The sequence below is a fragment of the Rhinolophus ferrumequinum genome, chromosome 22 (genome assembly GCF_004115265.2).
Source record: "Rhinolophus ferrumequinum isolate MPI-CBG mRhiFer1 chromosome 22, mRhiFer1_v1.p, whole genome shotgun sequence".
Classification (NCBI taxonomy): Eukaryota; Metazoa; Chordata; class Mammalia; order Chiroptera; family Rhinolophidae; genus Rhinolophus; species Rhinolophus ferrumequinum.
In genome coordinates this window covers 41942208-41968866 of record NC_046305.1, presented here as the reverse complement: position 1 = coordinate 41968866, position 26659 = coordinate 41942208, and the positions used below count along the sequence as shown (strand labels likewise).

The following is a 26659-nucleotide window of genomic DNA, read 5'->3' as shown; positions in this document are numbered from 1 at the left end:
CGGGGAAAACACCAGGGGAGGAGAGATCTGTGGTTGAAAAGAGGCTTAAGAAGCACAGCAACTAATTGCAATGTATGAATGCTCTCTGGGTCCATATTCAAACAAACTCTAAAAAAGTATTTAAGAGACCGAAATGGAAACACTAACTTAGATACCTGCTATTAATAATATTCAGGAACTATTAGCTTTTCAGAAGTGATAATAGTATTTGTGATTATGTTTTTATAATGAATCTTTACCTTTTAAAGACATCCTGAAAATTTCACATTTGAAAGGATACATTTGGGACTTGCTTCAAAATAAGGGAAGAGGGGCAGGGAATAGTGTGTGGGGATATAGATGGGTCAAGATTGGTCATAATTATTGAAGCTGAGTGATGGGGACAAGAAGGTTCATTTTACTATCTCTTTACTTTTTGATATTTTCAAAGTTAGAAAAAGGAACGGAGGACAAGGAAGCCAGCATCTCTGGTGGCCAAATGCCGAGCTGAGTTATGGAGTACAGAGCTGTGTACTTGAATACAACAGATCTCATTTCAGTCCTGCTTTTCACTGGCTGTGTGTCCTTGGGCTGCTTACTCTCTGCTTGTTCTCTGAGCCTCAGAGCTCTTATAAAATTGATACCATAAAGCCTGCCCTCACAGGGTTGTTGTGAGGAAGAAACATAATCTTATTTGGGAAAGTGCTTGCAAAACTAAGGGGCATTGCGTATTTTATCTTAAGGGATGAGTAAGAGAGTGTGGCTTTCATAGAAAAGGACTCAGGTATACCATTTGAATTCCCTTGTTGTTTCTTTTATATTTTTTTATGGTTGAATCGTTGTCCTGGGGATTACCGTTAGCCTCTTAAGTTGTAACAAGCAGTGTAGATGAACACGAATTTCATATTGGTTATACCAGCTCTTTCCTGGGTTCCTAACAGAGACAACCGACTCAGCCCCGGGTGGCTGCTGGCCACAGCCTGTCGGTGTGGGCTTTCCTGTGGTCCGAGACCAGGGATGGGGCCACAGCAGCCATAGCCCCTGCAGGGCCTTGGGAGCGAGCCTCTCCGGTTCGGGCACTTTGCCATGGGGCTTTCCAGGCTGGCGAGGTCCGCTGTGTTCACTCAGCAGTCCCAGCATCCAGGGCAGCAGAGCCCCAGCATGCCCCCTTATCGGAAATTGGCGCAGAAAACCAGGGGGCAAAAGTGCTGCACTGGCAGAGGGGGACTTCACCGGAGTGGGGAAACATGGGCTCTTTCTCCAGGGCTGCCCAGCCGCTGACCTGGGCCTCAGAGCTGCCTGGCCACTGCCCACACTCTAATGACTTTAGCACCTTGTTCAAGGGGTCCTCAGACACCCACGCCAGCCCCAGGCCCCCATCAACCCCTTTCGTACCATGGCCCGCAGTCTGCACGAGGTTAACCTCAGCCTTCTTCCTGGTTGCCTCTGATTCACTTTCCTGTCTCTGGCCAGGGCTCAGGGGTTTGGTTTGGGGTTTGGCTGGGCTCTTCTGCCTGCATATTCAAAGCCAGAGTTCCTGACCCTGCCTGCTAACCGGCACCCACTGCCTCCCATGGCCACTTCCCTCTCCAGTCTCCTAGTTGGCCCCTGCCCTCCATCCAGAAATTCTCGAGCTACCAGGTCTCTGAATCCTTACCCTGGTAGGAAGCACCCAGCGCTGCCACCTGCCACTGAGAACTGCCAGCATCCTCGCTCCCCAGTGCCTGCCCCAAAGCGGCTGTGCTTGGCCTGGACACCGTGGGACCTGTCGGCACCAGCAGCACCAGAACACACTTGATGTGGAGGCAGTCCTCTGGAGTGCACAGGTGCTTCCCTTCCTTTAAGCCTCAGACCAGGTGTACCTGGCTTGTGTTCTTAAATAAGTTCTATGGATGCCAAACCTGACCGGTTACTTGCCCAAGTTCACATGGCTAAGCAGTAAGAGATTCAAGTCGACTACCTAAGTCCTCCTGCTCTGAATCCAAAGTCACTATTGTACTATATATATTTGACACTTCTCAAGCATCCCCGTAGCATGTGAAGCCCCGGAGAGGTTTGCTGAGATTCTCTGGCCTTTCATCTGGATACCTTCTAGGGCTTTTACGAAGGCAGGTCAGGACAGGGTTCAGTTATTTTTATTTTTGCCAATTCTCGCTTAAAGGCCTTGAAATATACATTCCATGCACAACCCAGTGATGAGTCAGAGTTCTAACCTAGCCCTATCTCTACCAGAAGCTGGGAAGACCCTTCTGCTGAAATACCTGCTCTGCTTGGCTAATGAATTGTAGTTATTCAATACACATTCCATTGGCTAATACCCATAAGGCCCTAGCAAAGCCCACCAATTAAATCCGGTCAGAATTTGCATTACTACATTCATGCATTCAGTACTGTATTAATCTTTTGACACATAGTTATTGAGTCCTTACTGTGCTCCACGTACTTGTAGGCACTGGGGTGCAAGGAGGAAAGGAGCACAGTTCCTGGCACAGTTCACAGCCAGGTGAGACAGACAAATAGGCTGTGTGGGAGCCGTGGGAGGAAGGAGCTAAGCCCTGGGCGCCCAAGCGGCGTGGCTCAGGCTGGAAAGGCCTCTTAGAGGAGGTGACTTTTAAGTTGAGGCTTGAAGGAAAAAAGATGCAAGTGTCTTCAAAAATCTTTTCTGAGGGAAGAGCTAGCTTAAGGGATAAAGGCCTTTTGATAAAAAGGGAAAAACTTGCTTAAGGGAAATGAGGGGGGCCCAGAGAGGAACAGGGTGGTAGCAGGGGTTAAGGGCAGACAGAGCGATGCCGGAGATACCTTGGAACTTCCATCCTGGCTGAGTTTGCTTGGTGCTCGTCCTTGCGGCCGTATAACCTCGGTGCCCTGAGTTGGAGGACTTGCCTTTTGGGCAGCACTGTCCAATAGGATTTCCATGATGATGCAAATGTTCTGTTTCTGGGCTACCTCATGTGGTAGCCACATGTGGCTACTGAACCTTTGAAATGTGGCTAGTGCAACTGAGGAACTGCATATTTACTTTTATTTCACGTTAATGAACTTAAATAGCCACCAAATCAGACAATGCAGCTCTGCATGCTTCTCACCCTGGTCACAGCTGAATCACGTGAGATGTCTTTAAACATTTCTGATGCCTGGTGTCTAAGCCTCACCCCTGAGATTCTGATTTTGTTAATCTAGGGTGGGGCTTGGGTATCCGTGTTTTTTAAAATAACTCAAGTGATTCTCAGGTGAGCCAGGAAGAACCAGTGATCCAAATCTTTGTCTACCACGTTCTTAGGAGTAAGGAGGCCCCTGCTGTTACAGCTTTGCCTCCGGAGTGTTTGGGCTTCCATCACTCTGGCCTCCCCAACACCCCTCTGTCCCTGGAAGGCTGCATCCTTGGTCTCCTCTCCAAGTAGGAAGATCAGGCCCTAAGTCCCCTCACACAGCCTGCTGGCTCTCCCCCTCCTGCCAGCATCACCCAGTTCCCAGCCCAGAGACAATACCCATTCACCTCAGAGCCCTGCCAGGGCCTGGCCAGCTCCTCCCCTGGACAGCAGGGGTCAGTGGTCAAGAAACCTGGTCCTTGGAGGCCCTGGGCCCTTGGACAGAGCCCAACCAGCCATTTTCCGAGGCTGGGCTAGGCTGGGCTGGAACAGGGGCTGGTGGCCAGGCCTGAGGTTTGGCTGGTTTCTGTCCGTTTTTCTATTAAACAGATATGCAAATGAGGGTGTTTGGGACAGCACTAATACAGGAGACTTTGGTAAGAAGGCTGGAGCTTGCAGAGAACCTTCCTTTCCCATGTATGTTGGAAAAAGCTTTCTTTCTGATCTGGGGCTCATCCAGCACTAGATGCTCGCCCACTCCCATTTTTGCCACCCACACCCCAAAAGCAACTTTTCTCATGAGTCACACGTGGCAGCTTATGCACTTCTTTTATTATTAAATATATAAGCAGCTTCCTATTTTTTAAATAGATATTTAAATGACTTTATATAAAATAATTCACCACTTCCAAGTATAAAAACAAAATCTCACAGTGTGTGAGCCAATGTTCCCTCTCAGCTTTCTCAGAGAAAAAGATGGGGGTTCCTGTGCAGGTGGCCGGGGTGCACACCCAGAGGTGGCTCTGGGCCCCTCCCGCTCCCGTGTCAAGAAAGTAAAGCCAACCCATTGCAGAAGCTCTTTGCTTTCTTGACTTTTAAAATACTATATGTTTGAGGGGTAGGGGTAGAGGAAGAATGCCGTTTTTTCTGTGTGTTTTTTTCCTTCCATTTTTAAATACATATTTTCTAGTATCAAATATAGAGTCTGTGACTAGAAGAAGAAGCCCTATGGGGAAAGGCTTCAGTTGTCCTTCCCTCAGCTGTCAGCAGCAGGCAGGGGAAGTGGGGCCTGCAGACCCTCGCTTTCTAGGGCAGGAAGGGAAGGTCCAGGGCCCCAGCCCAATAGCCAGGTAGGGTGGGGTCTCCCGATGGAGAGCCCAGGGTAGTAGGAGAGGAGAGACACAGCAGCACAAAGGGACCAAGGGCACTTGAGAGCCCTGTCACCGGCTGCTCAGCATTAGAGCCTTAGCCATGGCGGCAAAGGTCTTTAAGGCAGACTTGAAAGCAGATGCCTGGACCCTCCCGACCCCTCTCCCACACTGGCTTGCCTGGTCAGAGAGATGGTGGTATTGGGTAGGCGGCAGTGAGAGCTGGAGGGCTTCTAAGAGGGACAAGCCGTTCAGCCCCAGGTGCCTGCCGGCAGCGGCCTTGCAGCTGTGGTTGGGGCAGGGGACTACTACAGGGCAAGAGACAGGGCTGGGGGGCAAAGATGCCTCCCCCAACCTCAGGTCGATACCCATAATTCCAAAGACCCACTTTTAGTCAGCTCATCCTGCCACTTCTCCCTGTGTCTGCCTCTGCTTCCCCTCCCTTTGTTCCTCCCGCTAGTCACTTCCCTCTTGGGAACTTCAAAGTGCAAAATGCAGAAACCTGGGCCAACAGTACAGCCTAAAGACCAGCTCTGGCTGGAGGCCCAAGCAGTTCTCCCCGTCTGATCCACCTGGGGAGGCATAGGCTGGGTCAGCAGAAGGTCAGGGCTCAGGGGCTCCCTCAGTCGACAGGCGAGGCCGGCTCAGGCACTCAGTGCAGGAAGCTGGGGGAGAGGTTGGAGGGGCGGGAGGACGGACAGATGCTCGCTCACAGGGACGGGCGGCAGGCCGTACAGCAGGCAGATTCAGTATTCACAGTGCAATGGCTTCCTTCATGAGGGGAGCCTCTGCGCGGCATCCGGGAGAAGCTCTGGCAGGGCTGGAGGGACAGCAGGGCAGAGGCCAGACTTGGTCTTCACCTTGGCATCACCAGCTCAGCCAGGCAGCTCCTGAGGGCAGGGCTGGCCTCCCCTGTCCGCCTGGCAACCAGCAGAGGACACGCAGGCAAGTGGAGGGCGTAGACCCGTTCTGGGCTGTCAATGGAGACCTGCAGGCCTTCTCTTCCCGTCTTTCGGGCTGCACACCTTTCTGGGAAATTCAGCCGACGCTGTCCCGCCCTGCAAATATCATGCTTCTCTCTAGACACAAGTCCTTGCTTGTTGGCGTAGGGATCCCTTGGCACCCTACCAGTGGGTCCTCTGGGCACAAGGGCTCTTCCATTCCTCAGTGCCCACACTGTTCTCCCACATCCACAGGCCTCTGGGTCCCTGGCCCAGGCGTTGGATGGAGGGGAGTGGGAGAAGAACACAGCCCCTGAGGGGCAGAGGGTCCTCAGCCGGGCTTGCCAGCCTCCCTCAAGTGGACGGGAGCCTCCAGGGCCCACGATAAATATCAGCAGCGTGGGGGGCATCCTCCGGCCCCCTTAGTCCAGAGTCTGAGGGTCTAGGATGGAGGCACCCCAGCCTGGCTGCTCTGGTCTAGTCCTGGGAGGCAGGAGCTCTCATGGTGGGCAGGCCATATTCCTAGGAGAATGGCTGGGGAGGAGGGAGGTGGATGCCCCCATAGTATCTCCATGGAGAGACTGTGCTGTGCGCCCAGCTGTAGAGGAGAGAAAGGAAGGAAGGTCAGCCAAGTGGGAGTGGAGGGAGGGGTCACTGAGGACACGGGTGGGATTGGCATTAGCGTTCCTGTGGGCTGTTTGGGGTGCTATAGGCAGGACTTCCTCCCATCCTTTCCCTCCTCTTCCCAGCCACCCCAGACACCGCAAGGGACCAGGCAGCTTTCTCTGGCAGGAGTCCAAGCCACTGGCCAGACTGTCCTCACCTCCTACCTCCTTCTGGGGAACCAGAGACCACAGAGGGAGGTAACGGGGCCTGGTGGAGGTCTGAGCAGGGCCGGGGGTGGGGCCGTTGCTCAAGCAGAGGGGTCTGACAGGTAGGGAAGGGGGCACTGGAGTGTGGTTGGACCTCTCCTCAGACAAGAGCGTCTCGCAGGCCTTGGTCCAATGAGCCAAGGGTGAATCCTGTCAACTCTAGCAAAGACTGAGGAGTTTCTCATTCCCACCTCCACACCGTTCATCACAGAGGGTCATCACACACAGTATTCAGAACAGCAGAGCAGTGGTAACTGAAGAGGAAGAACTAGAGGCAGTTCTGGGACAAGGAAACTCCCTCCCTGCCACTTGGCATGCTCACTCCTAAACAACCCTCCTTCTGGAGGGGCCTTCCTGCATCATCCATGGGAGTCAGGGCCCTGCTCAGTCCCCACCCCTCCCCCGTCGTTGTCCCCTTGCCCGGCATCCTCAGAACGCTTTGTTCCCAGCCCAGAAATCCCCTGGACTCCATCCAACAATTTGACTTTGGACCTTGTGTGGACCTCCTCTCCCTGACTGTCCATAGGCCCTCCTGGCAAAGCCAGTGATGGGTAAAGAGGAAAGATGGGACCACAGCCTCTGGCTCCAAGCCCATTCCCATGCTATGAAGGGAGAAGGAAGGGGGAGCTGTAAGCTGGATGTGAGCCATGCTGGGTACAGCTGGCCACAGGCCCTGCTGGGGCAAAGAGGGAAGAAGGACCAAGTGGGCAAGCTTCAGCCCACTGCCCTATCTCCTGGTTCCCTGGAGTGGAGGGGCTGGTGTCCGCGTTTTCTTTCTGAGGGTCCCTCTCTCATCTTTCTCATCAGAGCAGCAGTCAGTCTAGTCTGGGGGCGGGCCCTGAATCTCCGAGACTCTGAGCACATGATCTGGAGAAGCCCTTAGGCTAGACCTACTGATCCAAGGAGGGGTCGGGATGTCGCCCCTGCCTTGGGGTCCCTCTATCAGTGAAATCTTGAGGGGAGGAAGACGTGAGAGCAGGCATGCAGGGAGAAGAGAGTGGGAGCGTAGAAGAGATGGCACAGAGGGCCGGCCAGGGGGCAGTCCGAGGGTGAACATTGAGTCTTAGTCCATCTTCTGCTTACAAGTCCCACGGGGGTCTGAGACATCCTCACAGCCCCACCGGTGTTCCAGCTGACCCACTTACCGTACCGACAAACAAGGGAGACCCCAGGATTACAGACGTGTCGCTTTTGCTCTTGTCTAAATAGGCCCCTCTGACTTTGAGCATTTGTCAGATCTCCTATCTTCTCGGAGTGGCCCAGACATGTCACTCTACACGTGGGAAGGCCCTAAGGCACTCGCTGGCATTTGGCACGGGGTGTAAGTGGAAACTAGTCTGCCAGTCAGCCCAGCTAGTCTGCCAGTCAGCCAACCAGCCAGTCAGACAATCAGCCTGCTAGTTAGTTAGTCAATAATCTCCCCAATCAACAACTAACCAGTTAGGCAGTTACCAGCCAGTCAATTGGTCAGTCAGTCACCCAACATGCTCTTCAGCCAGTCAGTCACAGTCCATTAGTTAGCTGGTTAACTGGTCAGCCAGAAAGCTGGTCAGTTAGAGACAACTGGCCAAGTCAACTGGTCAATCAGCCTTGAAACCAGTCAGTCAACATTTATTGAGTTCTTGGCAAGTGCAAAGAAGCCATCTTTGTATTGGAACTAAGGATAGAAAAAGAAATGCAAAAAAAAGGTGGAAGACACAGTCCCTGCCCTCAAGGGGCTTACAGCCTTTTTAGGGGTGCCAAAGGTACACAAACACATAAAATAAGAATGTTCAAATGTATAAAAACGATATCCAAATAAGTGCAAATCGAAATGGTGTTTAACAAATACAAAAGAGCAGAGGGGTATGAACTAAAGGAGCAACCAGAAGGTGGTGAAGGAAGACTTCCTGCCACTAACTGTGGATACAGGGGAAGGAAGGGAGGGAGGGTGGGGCGGCCTGGAACCACCGGCAGGCGAGGAGTAATAAGGATCACGTCCTTGTCAACAACAAGAGCAAGGACCCCAGAAGGCACCAATCAGTGGGCCGGAGATGCACGTGGGAGGGCGAGGAAGCCAGAATGAGGGCGGAAAACAATTTCCACAGGCGCAGGTGATGGCCAGAAACCACCAGGGTGGTTTTCACAGGGGTGAATATAAAGTGCACTTTGGTTGAAACAATTAAGTTGTCCAAGTACAGGATAGACAGTCGGGTTTGAAAGAGGTTTATGGGACATGGAACTAGGGGTTTTAATGGACCACAAGCTCAACATATGACAACAATACGATGCAGTTGTTTGAAAAACAAAACACAGAAAAACTAATGCAATCTTAATCTGTGTGGAATAGCAGAACACTGTCCAGATCAAGGAAGGTGAACAGTCCCACTGTACTCTGAGCTGGTCAGACAACGTCTGGAGCACTGTGTCGAGGGCTGGGCGCCACATTTTCAGAGGGACATTGAGAAACGAGTGTGTCCAAAGGAGGGCGACCAGGATGGTGAGGGGTCTGAAAACCATATCATATAAGGAATGTTTGAGGGACTCGGCCACACTTAGCTTAGAGAATTCTTAAAGGGGACATGGATAACTGATTTTAGATATTGGGGGAAGCTCTTGTGAGAATAGGAAGACAATCATAGAGGGAGGCAGGGAAGCCAGTTATGCTTCTCACGAGGAAGGACTTCCTCACGGCGCTATTGGGAGATGGCAGGGAGCTTGCCTGAGTCAGAGAGTGTGTAATTTGAAGCTGGGCGACTCCTTGTCAGGGATGCAGAGAGGGGAGGCCCCTTTGTAGTGGGACGCTAGGCCAAATGACCTCTGAGAGCCCTTCCAAGTCTAAGATTCTATGGCTCCATGAATCTAAAAGCAGGGAGGCAGAAATGATCTTGTCTGGGGAGAAGGGTCAAGTCAAGGTGCAAGCAGAGAGGAAGCTGGCAAGGGATGCACGTTAGGGGCAGCTCCTGGAGGAGCTTGGGAGCCAAGCTGAGAACAGTGTGTTGGCGATGCACAGCTACTGAAATACCCCAGGAGGATAAAGACCTTACACAAGAAGATGTTGGTTGTTTTGGGTTGGAAGATGCCAGCAAGACTAGAAGCCCAAGGCAGAAGGAATAACCAATGCAGAAGTAATAGTGCCTGGCCTCGGATGGGGTGGAGGGAATGGAGGCACTGTGGGGAGACCTGAGGACCCGGAAAGGAGAAGGTTGGCCGGCCTGGTGATGGGTGGGAAAGGGAATAGGAAAGAGGGGTATGAGTCAAGTCTGTGGGCCTCAGGGGAGTTGGTGGTATCACCAACAAGTTAGGGTGACTGAAAAAGGATGTAGCTAATTTTAAGGGATGGAGAGAGATCCAAAGCAGAGTCTTACCTTAGAATTCCCTCTACACTGGCAGTTCCACCTGTCTGTCTTCATCCTGGGTCAGGGGGCTGTGGGCAGAGCACAGAGCTGGCATAAGACTTCAGTAGCAACTGAGTAGTGAGGGATCCCCCTAAGTTTGCCCCCAACCCCCTGCACATGTGCTCCAGCCCTCTCAGATTTAGAAGACCCGGAAATGCCTAACCCTAAGAAGAAATCAGGAAATATCCCAGATATCTAGGAAAGAAGAGACACTCTTCCTCCTCTCCACCCCACCTCCTGTTCTGAGCTGCATTTTCTCAGAGCAAGTGGGAGAAAATCTCCCCCAAATCAAGAGGAAATAGACACCAAGACAAGCCAGGCCACCAGTTTCTACAGAACACCCATTCCCCCCCCCCCGAAAAAAATCAAAAAACTCTCACCTGCCCTCTTGTCGCTCCATGGGAGAATCTACTGTCTGAGGCGCTTGGTGGCTCTGGGGACAGAAAAGAGCAGGCTCACTGAGGAGCTGGGGGAGGCTGGGGGGACCATAGCCCCATCCCCAGGCAGGGCTGCCCAGGGAGTCAACGAGATGGTTACCAAAGTCTCCCCCAGCTACCCAGAAGTGGGGATCAGCCCAAGGGCCAGGGGAGCTCCCTGAAGCCTCTCTGCTGGCGATGCCCTGTCTCCCCCACCTGTACAGGCTGTCTCCTACCCTAGGGTCCTTGGGCCCAGGCTCTGCAGAGCCCCAGAGAACACCCTTCCCTGGTGCTCACACAGCATCGCTTTCCTCCCATCTGGGTTCTCAGCCTGCTGTTGGCCTAAGAATATTCTCTCCCACTCCCTGCTGCTCCGTCCCTTCCCCTTGACCTTATAGCGTGAACCCTCCCCATTCTTAAAAAAAGTCCCTCCATTGCAACACCCCCTCCTCTGTGCTCAGTCAGACTCCTGTCTTAGTGTCTGAAGAACCCAGGCTGAACCCACGCTGACCTCCCACCAGCTGGACCTGCTCCTCCACCCGACCGACCGACCGACCGTGCCACTGTCCCCAGGAGATGCCCTCCTCTCCGTCATCAGGCTTGTCTTACCCGCCGCCTGCGCCTGTAGAACAGTAGGCCACCAACGGCGGCGAGCAGGGCCAGGATGACTCCGCCGCAGCTGCTGCCGGGTACCAGTAGGCGGGAGACACGCTCCGGGGGCTGGGGCTGCTCATGGCCTGCGTCAGTCAAAGGAATGGAGTTAAAATTGGCCGGGGGCCTGGCCGCCCCCTCACTTGCTCGTCCTCCTTCCAGCTCTGTGATGCTCCTCCGGTCCCTGGTGCTCCTCTTGCCCTCCAGCTCCCCAAGAGGCAGCACATTGCCCCAGGAGTGGCCGCTGGGAAGCCTTGGCTGAGTGGAGAGGGTGGAGGGACCGTTGAGGCCGTGTGGGCGCAGTGACGAGGCCCTGGCAGAGGCTGGCTCCTGGTGGTCTCTGGGCGGGGCAGACGGATGGTCTGTCTTCTCAGGGGTGTGACTCCAGGCCTGGCCAGTGGATCTCACAGGACCCACCTTGGGCAGGGCGATGCCAGTTACATATGCTGGCTGCAGACCCTTTGCCAGTCGGAAGAGTGGAGAAGTTGCTGAGAAACGGTTGCTCGGTCTGGTGGTCTCTGCCTGGATGCTACCTTCTCCTGGCCTGGAGGAGGAAAGCTCTGCCCCTTGGGGTACAGAACCCTCACTAGCCTCTCCGGAGGCCTCTTCCAGGGCCCAGTTAGTGCCCAACACAGAGTTCAGAACGTCCTCCATCTCAGAGATGGGGGTACTGACAGAGGAGCGGGGCTGAGGTGAGTCTCCGGTGGGGCTGCCCTCGATGCCTGGGGTCTCTGGTGACTCAAAGCTCTGGCAGGTACTCCTGGGTGGTCGCTGCTTGGCACTGCCCAGGTCCACTGTGCGAAGGTGCTGCTCACTGGGCAAGAGGGAGCTGTCCTCCGTCCCCTCAGAGTCAGCCCAGCTCAAGCCAGCCATAGGAGCTATGGAGGGGGCAAGGGGCTGCTGAGGGGAGACAGAGGCCAGGTCACTGCTAGGGGTGGCTTTGGGGTACAGGCAGTTGCAATCAGGCTTGGTCACCACATCTGAAAGAACCATAGAGAGAGGGAGAGAGAAAGACGGGGAAGAGATAGAGTCACCAGCCTCCAGAACAGCTTTCCCAGACGGGGTTAAGAGGGGGATATGGGTCTGGGGGGCCCCTCACCCCCTAACTCAGCCCTGGGGCTGAGGAGAGGACAGGACTGGAGGCGATGTGCATGACGCTGGCTGTAAGCAGGGAAGGTGCAAACTGCAGAAAACAGAGAGTGGGGTTTAGAGGCACAGGCGGAGGGTTACAGTCAGCGAGGACCAGAGAACAGCCCTTCCTGGAGCTCCAGCTGGCCAGATGCCAAGCCAGGGATGCTGAGCAGCCGGCCAGGAGGTTGAGCAGTGGCCTCCAGGACTAACACAAGACACCCTCAAGCCCCAAAGACAATATGTTGGCTAGAAGCAGCAAGGTGGTTTCATGCACAGCAAGGGACCACACAGCCACAGCCACAGGAAGAAACAGGCTGGGGCTGGAATGTGGCCAAGGCTTGAGGCCTTGGCATTGAAGCAAAGACATTGGACTTAGCCACTGGCAGGTGGTAGGGCCTCAGCCTCTGCCTCGGGCAGCAAGGTTGTATGTAGGACGACACACGTGGCACAGGACGCAGAGACGAAGACACGCAGGGTATATAAGTGTGCACTGGGAGACTTTGAATGATGCTCAGACTTCAAATCCAGCCTGTCCCTTGAGGGGACATTCAAAGCATCCTGAGGACTTCTGCAGCCAGGGTATCCTGGTGATTCGCAGCAGAGCTCCTGGAGCAAGGGACCTGACTCCCAGACGGAGCTTCTGCTCTCTCATGGAACCCCCCACACACATTCAGCCAGACTGTAGAGCTGGTGGGGAAAGCCTCGGTGCCTACAGGGCTCTCCAGAGGGGTCCCCTTTTCCGCTCCCTGATCTCACAGCCACAAGCATGATCCTTCTTGATGCCTTGACATGCAGACATATGTAGGTGTGCATGCACACACATGTCAGAACAGACATGTGCCTGGGACCACCCAGAGGTACATGAAGCCACATATGTACACGAAACAAGCACATCTACACACACAGAGGCACGAGTAGCAGCCAGGCTGCCTCCCAGAAGGCCCTCCAGCCCCTGTGTCACCTCCCAGTCCCTCCTCTGTTCCACACGCCTTCCCTCAGCCCACACTTTCTGGCCCCCTCCATACTTACCTTGTCTGAAGCATTCAGCAAAGCTGGTGCTGCAATTCTTGCTGAAAATGTTCTGGTCCTTTTTAAGGAGAGTCTTTGTTTCATTAAAGACATTCTTGATCTTCTCCAGCAACCAGAGAGGCGTCTCATGGAAAGTTCGAACACAGGCCTGGAATGAGAGCAGGGCCCCCCTTCGTGAGGGCGAGTATTGGCCCCGTTCTCTAGATTCTTTGTCAAACTCCCTTGGCCTTTCTCACATCTGTCTTTTTTTTCTCTTTCATTTTCTCCCTCCTCTCTGCCCTGGTTTGCAGCAGAATCAGTCTGAGGCCGTGAGATATGTCATTTATTCCTGGGTCCATATATATATATATTATATATATATACCTATATATATATATACATATATATTATATATGTGTATATATATGTAATATTATATATATATTTATATATTATTTATATTATATATATTATATATATATATATGTATATATATTGCAGGCATGTGGTAATTACCTGGGAATCATGCAATGAATGAGAGACGTGGTCCCTGGCCGAGGGACCAGGAGGGCATGGGCACTAAATCCATTGTCACAAGTGCAGTGAGCCCTGTGAAGAAATACTGAATGATCCTAAATAAGAGCTCAGGGCAAAGATCCCCAAGGAACCAACTGAAAGATGATCAAGGGTTAACCAGGAAAGGAGACAGGGTTGGCAATGGGAATAGACTGTGCAAAGGTCCTGAGGTAGGAAAGAGCCTGAACTGTTGACAGACTGAAAGACAGCTAGAGTGGCTACAGTACTGCCATACAGGAGGAGAGTGGAGAGAGATGCAACTGAGAGAGGTCAGCAAGCGCAAGGGCCTGCAGGGCCTTGTTGGCCAGGTCCAGATCTGCTAACCTGACCCACAGAGCAAAGAGAAAACATTTGAGAAGTTGTTGGGGAGGTGGGTGGGTGGCGCCATGGTGTAGAGAACGGCCTGGAGCAGGCCCTGGGCCTGAGGGCCCCTCTCGGGTGTTGGTGTGTCTTAGAAGGAGGGCGGAGGCTACCCCAGCCCTGTCTGTTGAGCTACTTTTCTCACTTCTGCTCGTGGCGCCCAGGCTCCCCACACACACTGGAGCTCTGAGAAACTTCACACACTCCTGGGATTCCTCCCAACTCTTAAGTGGCTCCTTCTCAGTCTCCTTAGCAGGCTCTCCATCTCCATCTGACTTCTAAAAGCTGGCATTCCTCGGGGCTCAGTCGTGGGCCCACCTTTCCTTTCACACCAGACAATGCCATGCATGCCCCTGGCTTCATCTATGGCCTACTTGCTGATAACTTCAAATACCAAATGTTCCCTTAAACTGCGCCACCCAGGGGAGAATTAGGGGTTTTGCAAGGCTGTGAAGTCCTTGAAGGCATCTCTGTATCCCGTGGTCTGTGCATAGCAGGCCCTTAATAAATGTTTACCAGATAAATGATGAATGAATGTCGGGATGAGAAGACCTGGGCCCAGCTCCATCACTCACCAGCTTGGTAACACTGGCCAAGTGAACTATCCAGTTTGGGCTAATTTCCTCATCTGCAAAGTCAAAACGACTTGTGCTAGCTTCCTGCAGGGCTGTTGTAAAAAAGAGAGGAGCTGGCTCTCTCGCTTTTCTTCACGGGGAAACCAGGAACCATCAGACAGAAGGTCCCAGATGCCCACCTGTCTCCACAGAGCTGTGCCCTTCTCTCCTCAGGAGCTCTTCATCCCTCCGCGGCCATCTCCTCAGGAGACTAGCTCCTCTAGCTTCAATGGCTCCCTCCCTCCTGGAGTCGGTCCCCCCCCCCCCCCGTAATAACCAGTGCCCCTAGGGTGGGTGGCTTGTTAAAATACACATTCCTGGGCCCACCCACAGACCCAGTGCATCCGACTCTCTAGGTGTGCACACTGAAATCTATATTTTAAATAAGCTCCCCAAGTGATTCTGGTGAACCTTAACACTGGAAAACAACAGCTTTAATACCTCTCTTATGAAAAGAGCCTTCCTCTCTCAATCTCACACTCCCTCCAGCAACCTCTCTTTTTCTGCACCCTTTTGGAGCCAAACTCCTCTACAGTGTTGCCTCCATTTCCTCTCTGTTCACCCCGATCTGCACCTGCCACCAGCAGTGACCTCCATGTTGCCAAATCTAGTCTCTGGCTGGGACTTGCGCCTCCTGCTGGTCTCCCAGCCTTCCTACCTGCTCCCTACCGGCCATTCTCCGCACAGCAACCAGAGTGGTCTCAAGCCTAAATTAGATTAGCTCACTTGCCTGTTCACCACGGCTGCCCCCGCACTTTAGACAAAATCCTACATTTTGGACCCCAGGTGATCTGGCTCCCATCGCCTCTCCTTTCTCCCCGTCTGCCCAGCCTTTGGGTTCCTGAATGTACACGTTCCTGCTTACCTTAGGGCTTTGTGCATAGCATTCTCTGTTCTGGAATGTTCTGACCAGGCTTATTGTTTCCTCACCTAACCCATCTATGGACCTCAAATGGGTTTCTTACTCAGAAGGCTTCCCTGTCTCTTCCTGCCCACCCCCTTCTAGAATCCCGTTTCTCCCTCTCAGAGCCCTGTGTAGCTCTTCATGGCTCACTGCCTCACGTCCTCCAGGTCTTCCCTCCCCTGGTTTTCTCTTCTGCAATGTACCTATTGCCCTCCGACAAACCACATATTCTACTTACATGTTCTGTTAACTGTCTCACCACCCCCACGTGTAGGCTCCGTGAATGTGGGGATTTTTGTCAGTTTTTGTTTCCCAGTGTCTAGGACAGTACCTGCTGCACAGTAGGCACTCATTAACCATTTGTTGAATGAATGAATAGTCCTCAGGGTTTATAATTCCACTTATCTGTGCCACTGTTTGTTTAATGGCTGCCAACCTCACTTCACTACAAGCTCCATGACGGCTGGAACTATGTAGCTCTTGTTCATGAAGACATTGTGAAGGCCATGTTTCCCCAAAAATAAGAACTACCCCAAAAATAAGCCCCAGTTAAGATCGTCAGCCAGACGGACGCTGTTAGTATGTTATGACGATGTTCCAGAAGAAGATGACGTGACCTGTATTTGAATAAATGTCAATTGTTGTACATGAAAAAATAAGACATCCCCTGAAAACATGCCCTAATGCGTCTTTTGGAGCAAAAATTAATATAAGACTCGGCCTTATTTTCGGAGAAACATGGTAGCACTGTGTCTCCTGAATGCTAAGTCCTTAGCAAAGGTTTGTGGGAAGAAGAAAGGAATGAGCGAGTGAGCGAACAGTGACAGAGTGAGGGAAGTGAGTGCACTCTGCACCTGTGGGCAGGGAGGGGGCCCCAGAGCCACCTGTGCCTTTCCCCAGTGCTTCCAGCTCCGGACGGACCCTCCTACCTTGTCCTGCTCTTCCCTGGGGAAGCAGTCCTGCAGCATCACAGAGAGTTCCTGCAGCGTCGCCAGGGCCTTGGCATTAGAGGTGTTGTCTTTGAAACGCATGGTGTCCTCCATTATGGCTTTCACCAGGAAAAATGCCTTCTTAAGGTAACACACCGGGTCTTTCTGAGAAAGGAGAACCTGGAGTTGATGGTCTGGCCAATGTGGTCTGGGAGTCCAGGCTCATGGCCAGATGGCCCCCACCCCAGGCAGATGGAGCGCTGCAGCCCGCCGCCCCCTCCCCCAGGCCACACCACTCTAGTACTAAGGAGGATGCTGCCCTCAGCTGGCCTTTCCTTCTCTCTCTTTGGGACCTGGCACTGCTGGGGAATGGGGTAGAGGGAAAGACATGTGGATTCCGATTAGAGAGAACTTCGGGTGTCTGGGGGATGAGACTTTAGTCAGAATGGAAGTGCATAGGGAGGGTGGGTTCTGGAGAACTTCTCTCTCTGTCTCTCTGTCTCTCTTTCTCTCTCTCTCTCTCTCACTTTCATAAAGAAAGTACTTTACTATATGGTTCCTTCTAATCCTTCAGGCCGTAGAGGTACACCTCATGGTCCAAAGAATAACCTCAGTGTTTTGTCTCCCTGAAGACGACGGTGGTTGCCTCAAGAGAGGTTCTGCTTTAGCTCTGTATTCCCGGCACGTGGTCCTGTAGGTTCCCAGTAAATGCTTGTTAAGGCATGAGTGAGCGAATGAATGAAATACAGAGGTTATTCTTTGGACTGAAAGGGGGGGTCTCCAGTTCTAATGGAACTATGTATGGGCCAGATGTGGAGAAACTCAGAGATGGGAGCAACTTCTGGGCATCATGGCAATTTTGTATGAAGCACAAAGATGAACAAACAAAATACGGGATGGGGTGGGGACACTTGGAAAGGCATTACAGGTATCAGGAAGAGCTTGTGCGAAGGCCTGGGGGCAGGAAGGAGCAGGGAATGGGCGAGTGGCTGGGGCTGTGCGTGGAGACTGGAGCTTGTAAACCCAGGCTAAACAACCTGGGCTTTCTCCTGGAGTGAGGGGGGTGCCTGACAGGTTTGATGAAAGGAAGTGAAAGTAACACGTTAGGGTTCCAAGAAGTCCCTTTAGTGGCAGGCTGAGGGGTGCATTGACAGCAGGGAGCACATTTCGGATGTTCTTTAAATTGTCCAAGCAAATAATGGAGTGGGGCTGGGGCAGGACCCAGAGCTGCTGGGAGGCCAAACCAGTAGCACTTGGTGTCTGGTTGAGGATGGGGCAGGAAGAGGAAGGAAGCGGCCAGACTGACCCCCTGGTTGCTGGCCTGCCTGCTGGATGTAGGTGACATACTTAAGCAAAACATGTGACCCAGAAGACATATTGTTTTGCCTCAGGCTCTAAAGAACCTGCCTGGGTTCACATCAGGCCTTCACCACATACTAGCTGTGCTCCCTTAACCTCTCTGGGGACAATAAACAAGATGAGTGCAGCACACAGTAGTTCCATCAGGATTAAATTAGTAAAGTGCCTGGCACATAGTAAGACCTGACATGTGCTAGGGACCAGGAGAAGGGAGCAGCCAGGGAAGTGACCCCTAGCCCTGGACCCTGAACCCACAGGGATCCCCATGCCCTCACCCCGCCCAGCTTTAGGATTTCTCCGGCCTTCACACTACCACATATTCCCACCCTGGGAAGTGCGTACCACTGCGCCTTGTAAACAGCCATAACTCACCAACTGTTTCTGGTCTACAAACTCAAAGTCAATTGAACACGAGGTCTCCATCTGACTGTCAATCTGTAAGAGAGAGCCGGCCAGTGGTAGAAGGGTGTCTGCAGCTTGACTGAACTTGCCTAAGAATGGGGACTAGAGTTCCTGGGTGGACTAGGGTTTGTTCCTTATCCACCTTCCCATCAACCACAGCTGGAAAGACAGGGCCAAGGCTAGGGGAAGACCTGTGCCTCCCACGTGCCCAGTGGAGGGCTGTGGAAGAATAAGAAGTCTCTTCCTTCTACCTCCCACTCCATGAAATCTGACAGGTGCCAGCTAGTTATAGGGAAGAACTATTTATTAAAGGATATAGGACAAAATCTCCTGTGGGAGGTAGTGAGCTCCCTGTCATGGAAGGAATTCAAGCAGAGGCTAGATGAGTTCTGGGGATTCAGGATCTGTAGGGGCTCGGGCTAGATGCCCTGAAAGCCCTCCTTGGCCCCCAGAGTAGTGGTTCTGTGAGTCTAAGCCTCAGAGAGTACTGTGGCTCTTGGTCTACTTTGAATTACTGCGGCAGCTTCCTGCAGGAGGAGAAGTATAGGGGTAAGAGAGGCAGGAGGCCCAGCCCTAAGCTCAGGGCTCTGGAGCTGGCCTTCCCCAGTAGTGCCCCACCCTGCCTGGCTGGCCAGAGAGATGGTAAATTCTCTTCTGAGCAGGACAGCAGCCATGACAGCAACCTGATTCTGCTTGGCTGAACCATGTTTGGAATTGTTGACAATTCTGCTGGCCCAGTTAGCATGAAGCGCAGGCTCCTTCACGGCCCTGGGTGAGCAGGCCATCTCAGCTCCAGGGCTCAGGCAAGAACCAGGGACGTGAGGGTGGAGGGTAGCGAGTTAGGCATGAGCCTCCCCTCCAAATCTGGCTGAGGCCCTGGGTGCCAGGCTGGCAGCACATCTGGGAGTCCAGGAGCTAGAGGCAACATCTGGACACAACGGGCAGACTGGGCTGGCTCCTTAGAGGAAGCATCCTACTGGGGGACAGACGGCAGGCCTAACAAGCCTTTACATAGTCCACGATTAACATTCCAGGCAATCATTCACCCAGACAACCAGCTAGAAGCCCATTCTGTCTCCTGCCTGCAGGGGAGCCAGCCAGGGCTTCAGGGTTGGAGGGGAATGGGTCAGAGGCCCTGACTTTGAGAAGGTCAATGAGGGGAGCATCATGGGAGCTGGGTGGGGGCCACGAGCCATGTCCTGCACAGCCTTGTTTCTCTACCTGCCACCCCTCCCTGACCCTGCTCCCTGTCTTCTGCCTCAGTTTCCCTAGCAGGGAGAAGGGTAGGTATGGCCATACACTCACCAGCTGCTGCAGGAGCCGCAGGTGTCCATCCCCAATCATGTAGCTACAATTCTTCAAGTCCTTCTCGGTAATACTCCTGCTCACCAGGAGACAGACCAGCAGCAGCCGGGGGCCCAGCCATGTCTGTGATAGAGAGGATGTCATTTCTTCCCATCTCTCACTCTCTCCAGAAAACCCCATGCCCTCATACCTACAAGGCTACAGGCTCTTTCCCTCACCCCAGAATGCAGCATTCCCCAAATCCAGCTTTCTCAGGATTGCCTAACAGCCATGACACAACCTGGCTCTCTCTCGATAACAACCCAAATTGTCATCTCCTCCAAGAAGCTTTCCCAGATTAACCCAAGCCAAACCTTACTGTACACTGAACTTGTAGTGAAGATCTGGGAGGTACACTGCCAGTCTAAATTCCAATTCCACAGCAAACTCCTGCAGCACACATGTCTACCCATTATTCTGTTCCTACAACATCAAACACTGAGCCAGGCATCCTGTGAACTGCCCGCTCCTCTCAAGTCCATGTTCATGTACCGGCTTCCAGACTTTGAGCCGGAGACCTTTCCTGGCCCTTCCTCCCACCTGATTCCACACTGGGCTGGCTCTGCTACTGGAAAAACCAAGGGCCCAAACTCAGCTTTACTGGGAACCGATCCCATGCCAGAGACCTTTGGAGCCCTGACTGTGTGTATCAAAAGCAGCCCAACCAATTGATCAGAGGCAGGCAGCAGTACCAGCTCCAGGCCATCCCCGGCTGGCACCTGCCATCAGAGCCCCATCAGGCTTTGCATCCAGCCAGCTAACTCTTTACATGGCCAGGACATTTCCTGAGATCTCTCCCCTCTTTCAGCACCCACCTGGCCCAGAAGCTGCTCCCCCTGAGTGACAGGACTGGCTCTGACACCCTGTCATTCCCCTTCCTTCCTCTCTCCCTCCTCCTCACCCCTTAGCCCTCTCCCTGGCCCTAAGTCTCCCCTTCTCCAACCAGAGGTAGAGAAAAACCCTTGGGCTTTCTTTCCCCAGCTGGAGGTCGCCTCCTGGCAGCTGATGCCCCCAGATCCCGGGAAATGCTGTCAGGGTGGGGTGAGGGCTGGCACCTTCCTGAGCTCTAGGCTCTGCCTTGGTAATCCAGATGATAGGACACATACTGCAAATAAATGGCACATTGGAAAAACACGGGGAGGCTGTGACACAGCCCACAACAACCTGCTGATGTACATATAACTAAAAGCCCAAATGTTTGCCAGCTCTTACCAGGGAGAAGAGACCCTGGCCGGGCTACCAGGGAGGCTGCAGAGAGGAGGGACCTTAGTGAGACCTTGAAAGATGCGGAGATGTTGGTGGCAGAGAGAGGGAGGGTGAGGCCGGGAGCGAAGAGGCACAGGATGGCCCATTGCCATTCAGCACTGGCATGGGTGAGGCTCCTGGCCTGACCTAGGGAAGGGAGAGTGTAGAAGGGGGAGGACTGTCACGGGGGCACCTTTGGGCTGTGTTGGGCAGTTGAGGAGGTAGCCCTGGGTGGGAATGACTGCCCAGGTCCTCAGGAACCTCTGGTTCAGGGCCCAGTAGAGGAAACGGGAACATGCAGAAGGTATGTCTGCTCCAGGCTGGCTGTCACCGAGGCTCTGCGCCTGGTGTAACTGGTACGGAGGAAAGGGCCATGGGGACGGGAAGCTCAGGAAGACATCCTTGCCACAGCACTTCAAGATAGTGATGTTTGGGGACAGCAAAGGGAGGGCAATGCTTAACCCCAAGGGCAGACTGGTTTTGGAGCTGTTTCAGGCTTTAGTGTGGGAGGAGTGCAGCCCCCATGAGGGAGACCTACTTTATGGGTGCCAAAGGGGGCCACCCCTGCACCTGGGTCCCAATTTTGTCTCAGAGGAGGATCTGGACTGGCACCAAAGAGTTAACATTCTAGCTTGTATCTGGCTGGGCTGCCTCTTCTCCCGCTTCTTTCTTCCTCCCACCCACACCAGCCTTGGCGTCTGGGGCAGCCAGGAAGGAGTCTGTTGCAGGCTCAGAGAGATGCTGAGACGTCTCAGCCTAGCTGTCCATCCTCACCTGTCCCCAGTCTGTTCCATCTTCCCCATCAGTAAGGTCCCTGGAGAGACCTTGGCACCATGCGTCCTTGGGCTGTCCTGTCTAAAACTACCCCCCTTTTCTGTTCTTTTTCACTTTCCACATGGTCTCACCTCCAGCTCCTTATTTTGTCCTGCTGCTTCTCACCTTGCCCTCCCGGGCTTCCTCTCTCAGCTCTGCTCTCCCTCTCCCACAACCTGCAACTCCCTCCCTGACCCTCCAAACATTTTTCTGCTTCTCTGCCCCCATATTTCTCCTGCCATTCTCCTCCAGGGTTCCGCAGAAGCAAACCCATCGGGAGACACCTACTGTTCATGAACCGGTGCAGCCATGTACTTTCTAGGAGCTGCAGCAGGCACTGCCCTCGGTGGGGGCAGGACTTTGCCGGAGCCGTCCTGAGCGGCCCCAGCCCCTGTCCACAGCTCCCCAGCACCAAACCCTCCTTCTACCTTCCTCTACCATCACCAAGCCCAGGATCTCTCCAACGGACTGCACCCGAGTTTGCAAGAAAAAGATTCAGAGCTAGCCCCAGGCAACTCTGGAGTCTGGTCCCCCAAAACAGAATTGATCCAGCCACCCAAGTCCCCAACAGTTCCTGATTATGAGCTGTAACATGTAGAGGCTTGCCCAGCTCCTTACTTCTGCCAGCAGTTCCTGGGCACAAGCCCTGGCATTCCATAAGTGGATGACCCTGAACTTTCTCCATCCAGAAGCGCCCACTCCCCAGCAGAGTCTGGAAGCATGTGCATGGCGGACGAGGAAGGTACCCACTGGGGAAGGTGCTACACTCAGCACACAGCCACCCCGCCTGTCCCGTAGCGATAGCCCGTCAGAAGGGACAGAGGCAGGGGCCCCCTAGGACATGGAGCCCCTGCCCGTGGCTGCAAACACCTCTCTCTCTCTCGCCAGCGAGTGGCTCAGTGTACCCCTCCGTGCAATGGGGTGAGCAGCCTTCCCTTTCCCAGGGAAGCGCCGCAGCCCCCGGAGCAGCTGCAGGGCCGCCTCCGGTGTCAGCCCGAGTGCAACCCCGCCGCGCCGGCAGTCCGAGCGCACGCAAAGATGGGCTGGCAGCCGGAACCCGCGGCCGCGGCTGGAGAGCCTCGGCAGCCTGCGTGCCGACGCAGTTGGCTTCGAGGGGCTGCGCCCGCCGCCGAGCTCGCGTCCCAGCCCGACCCCGCGCCGCCGCCGTGGCCGCAGCTTACCGTGGGAGGGCAGCGCCCGGCGGCGCCCCGCGCGGTCATACGGGCAGCTGGGTCCCGGCCCGGCGCGTCGGCCGCCCTCGCTCACTCGCTGGCTCGCTGGCCGCCGCCGAGTCCGCGCCCCGCCGAGGGCCGCACCGCTGTCCTGGGAGTGCGGAGGGCCGGCGGCGGCGTGGAGAGCACCAGGCTGACTTTCACTTTCCGCAGCCGGCTCCACCGGCCAGCTCCTCGGCACAGCCTTTTAAAGGGAGTTTGGGGGCATGTGGTTTATGGGAAATCACCTTGGACAGGCGCCAGACACACACACGCGCGCACACACACACACGCGCGCGCGCGCGCGCGCACTGACACAGACACAGACACACTCGAGAGGCCCACTGAGCCGCCTCCCCGCCCCCACCCTTGGGCTGGGCTTCCCCGCCAGTCTTCCAGTGGCCTTTTCTTCTGTGCTCAACTCCAAAGCCTTCGGCAAAGTAACGCGGGCTCCACCGCCTCGCGCCCCTCCGCGAGCGCGCTGCGGCACCGAGCCTTTCCCTTCCTTTCCTTTCCTTCTGGGCTTTCCAGGCGGATCCGGTGCTCTCTCCCTCTTTCTAACATTCCTCTCAAGGGACTTTCCCTCTAGGCCTGAAAATTCCCAAATCTGACCAGGAAATGGGCTGAGAACAGGGACAAACACTGAAGACTGGAGCCTCCCCGGCTGTGCACGAAGCCGCACCTGGTGGAGCCTGAGTCAGCGGGTTTGCAGGCAGTCCCCTCCTTCCGAGGAGCCCCCAAGCAGCCCTCCTAGGGTCTTGTCTCCAATTCTTGGGGCATGGTCCAGGCAGGGAGGCTAGCTACCTGACCAGGAGGGGAAGGATTGTGTCCTGGGCTAGGGGGCTGGGAGGCTCTGCTGTGTGCCAGGGGCACTCTGGGCACTTGACCTGCGGGTGATGTAAATGCTGGCTGGTACCCTTGCTCCCTGCTGATCGCTAAAACATAGGGCGATTGGCCCCTGGCCCCTAGATTTCCCTTGGAGCTTTTGGAAATGCATTTACTGAGAAGATTGATCACGTTTTGTCTCTACATAGAATGACTGTAACGGAGGCCTAATAAGATGAACCTGTTAATATAAAGCCAACTTCAGGAGCTTTTTCTTTCTTCATTATGATTCAATGTTTCTTTCTTTCTTTCTTTTTTACTTTTTTGTAATAGTTTCACGTTTTTATGATTCAATGTTTCAATCCCATTGTGAGACCACCTCCTGGGAAATACATGATATGGGGCCTAGCCTGGAAGAGGCATCTCTTGTCACTTGTTCCAGCCCCAAGCAGTAATTTTATACTCGAAGGCCCTTGCTCATTACTGGTCCCTCTGCTTGGAATGCCCCTGGCCCCCCCTGTGTTGAAGGCAAACTCCGCATCCTTCAAGGTGCAAATCACACCACATCCTCCACCAGCAGATCCTTCTTCAACTCCCCAGGCCTTTCCCTGTGTTTCCACTGGACTTGGCTCCTTCCTCCTCGGTGGCTCTGATAAGTTGTTTGCCATTCATTCATCCTCCACATTATTCTAAAAAATATGTAAGGTAGTACTGGTAGTTATATTCTGCCCCCACCCTGGACTGAGACTTCCTCCAGGTTGGTCTTACCTCCAAGTCAATACTCCCTAGCACATAGTAGGTACCCAGTTAATAGTGATTGAGTAGAATGAGTCCATTTGAGAATCATTAATTCATTTGACAAATGTGCACCATGTGACTACTATGTAGCAGGCACGCACTGGTCCTGGGGATAGGATGACGGACATGCTGACATGGTTCCTATTTTCATGGGCTAGGGAGCAGTCAGAGCTGAGGACTGAGAGACAGGGATAGGTGCTCAGAGCCTTGAGGAAGGAAGACAAGAGACAGGGCCCAGCTTAGAGGAAGGAAGTTGAGAGTTTACGTCCGGCGGGCATGTTTGTCAAGTGGTCCCTGTACAATAATGATTTAAGATAACATATTAACACCACAGGTCTTAGGACTGATGAAAGTTTATAGGAAGTACAGTAACATGAGGAGATAAAAACTCTTGACTTGTTGGAAGGGAGTCAAATCTTACCTGCTTCCTCATTCATCAACCCAGCCCTGTCCCGGGCTCACGGAGGGACAGACACCTCTGCCCCTGGAAGGCATGCATCATCCCTGTCAGCACAAGGCTTGGGTCCCGATCCCCCCTCAGCTGAAATTCTTTACATTCCCAGGTTTGAACCCTGACCCCACCACTTACAAGCTATCTGAACTTGACAGCTCTGCCTTGTCATTTGCTGTGTGAGTGGACAATCCTCTCTCAGTCTCAGTGTCTTCTTCATCTATAAAATGGAGACGTTAATTTATCTTTGTCATTAAAATGTTCAGTAATGAATAGGGTGATGCCGGTGAAGTGTTTAGCACAGGACCTATAGGTTGTAAGTGCTATTATTATTATTACTATTAATTATCTCTCCACTCACGTTGGTCTTAAACAGTGGCGCAACATGGTGCAGTGGATTTGGGAATTCCAATGCCAGAGTTTAGTCCCCGCTCTGACACTCGTTTGCTGTGCAACTTTAGACAAAGCCCTTCCTTCTCTGAATCCCTCTTTCCTCATTTGTACAATGGAAATAAGCCCTTTCCTCAAGGAGTGGTGGAAAGGTCAAATGGATGACATATGGGGGTCTCCAGGGCAAGTAAGTACTTAGTTATGAAAGAAAACTTTGGAATAGTAGGCTATGGGATGCTGGAGCTGCAGAAGAATGACAGGGCCCTGGAAAACCGTGAATCCACAGTGGGACTTGCAGCTGTCTCATCTCTGTTACATTAAAAGGAAAGGCTGTGTGTGAATCTGCTTGACTTCAGACAGGTTTTACCACCAGTCAGGGGGAAATTGAGGCTGGAAGAGCTTATGGAGTGCCTGCTGGGGCTCCCTCGGGCAGCATCTCCTATGCTTTCTCCTGCAGTGGGCAGGTATTCCTGATTCCTGCCCCTGGCTGGCTGGCTGGCTGAGAGACCTTGGGCAGGCAGGTCCTGGCTGGATCTCAGGGCCAAGCCAGCAGGGTGGCGACATCTGCTTGTGGCTCCTTAGCTGTTCACACCTGTGCAAGCCTGCATGTTTTATGGGCAAGGAGTGTCAGAAACACAGAACTAACGTTTTTCCACCCCATACTGCTTCAGAGGACTGAGTGGAGATCCAGACAGGTGTAGCCCTCCCCCCACCCCTTCCAGAGTCACACATGAATTGGCACCATCTGAGGTGAGGGCCTCAGGAGAGAGGTCTGGAATGAACCAACTCTGTATCCCTCCTGTGTGCTCGCCTTGGTGGGATTAGCTGCTGTTCTCGCCTCTGACTACTGGTGGAGTCATGTCCGGAGCTGGGTCCTAGGGGACGCATTGAGGAATTTGGAACAATCTGAGATTTGGGGTTTCAATGATTTCCTAATGTAGCATCATCAAGAAGGCAGCGCTCAGCTGACCCCGGAGGAGGGCAGAAGGGAGTAGCAGAGGGACCCTGCTTGCCAGAATGAACCAAGTGTGGGAGGAGGGAGATTAAAAAGAGAAATGGAGATGGATGGCAGGAAGTGGGAGGAAAGCCTCATTTGCTGGTTGTCGAAATGTCATTTCCTTGAAATTATTTGACAGGCAATTTCCCCTCAGGATCTTTTTGAGGGAGTTGAATTCTATCACAAAGGGTTTCTTTTCTTTCTTTTCCTTTCCTTTTCTTTTATTTTCTTTTCCCAGTCCCTCTCTCCCTCACACACACACAAAAGTGGCCCATGGCTCTTTGGGAAGTGGACCGGGGTGGATAGCAGTGGCCTTGGAAGCCCGGCGCTGCAGAGGGCACACTGCTTTCCTGTCCCAGTGCTCCCGGCAAGGTTGAATAGGAATGGTAGCTCCCATCCAGCTGGCTTCACAGGGCCGCCGTGAAGACCTCGTGTTTGGTAAACTACTGAGAGCCAACATTCAGTACTGTAGGAACCCAGCGATATAGATGTTGAGACCACTCCTTCCCCCGGCTGGAGGAGAGCCAGCTGTCCCCCTTGTCCTTATAGCTGCACAAACACCTGTACTGGCTTCAGGGCCATGCCACCAGGAGCCTTCCCCCGGAAGGCA

General features: G+C 53.5%; 1 protein-coding gene across 2 annotated transcripts; it reads right to left on the bottom strand.

Moving 5' to 3' along the window:
• Window positions 1-3890: 3890 nt before the first annotated feature.
• CSF1 (colony stimulating factor 1) lies at window positions 3891-22802 on the bottom strand. 2 transcript variants are annotated; one of them, XM_033093357.1, is made up of 9 exons: window positions 22559-22802; window positions 19281-19403; window positions 17946-18008; window positions 16215-16379; window positions 12853-13000; window positions 10651-10778; window positions 10006-10058; window positions 9596-9654; window positions 3891-5974 (listed from the first exon to the last, which is right to left on the bottom strand). In XM_033093357.1, the coding sequence occupies exons 1-8, from the start codon at window positions 22595-22597 to the stop codon at window positions 9609-9611; spliced, it is 765 nt and encodes a 254-aa protein (XP_032949248.1). In that variant the 5' UTR covers window positions 22598-22802; the 3' UTR covers window positions 3891-5974; window positions 9596-9608. The 2 variants fall into 2 exon arrangements, with proteins under 2 accessions (XP_032949248.1, XP_032949247.1); XM_033093356.1 differs by having other exon boundaries at window positions 3893-5974; window positions 10651-11672; window positions 22559-22799.
• Window positions 22803-26659: the final 3857 nt, after the last annotated feature.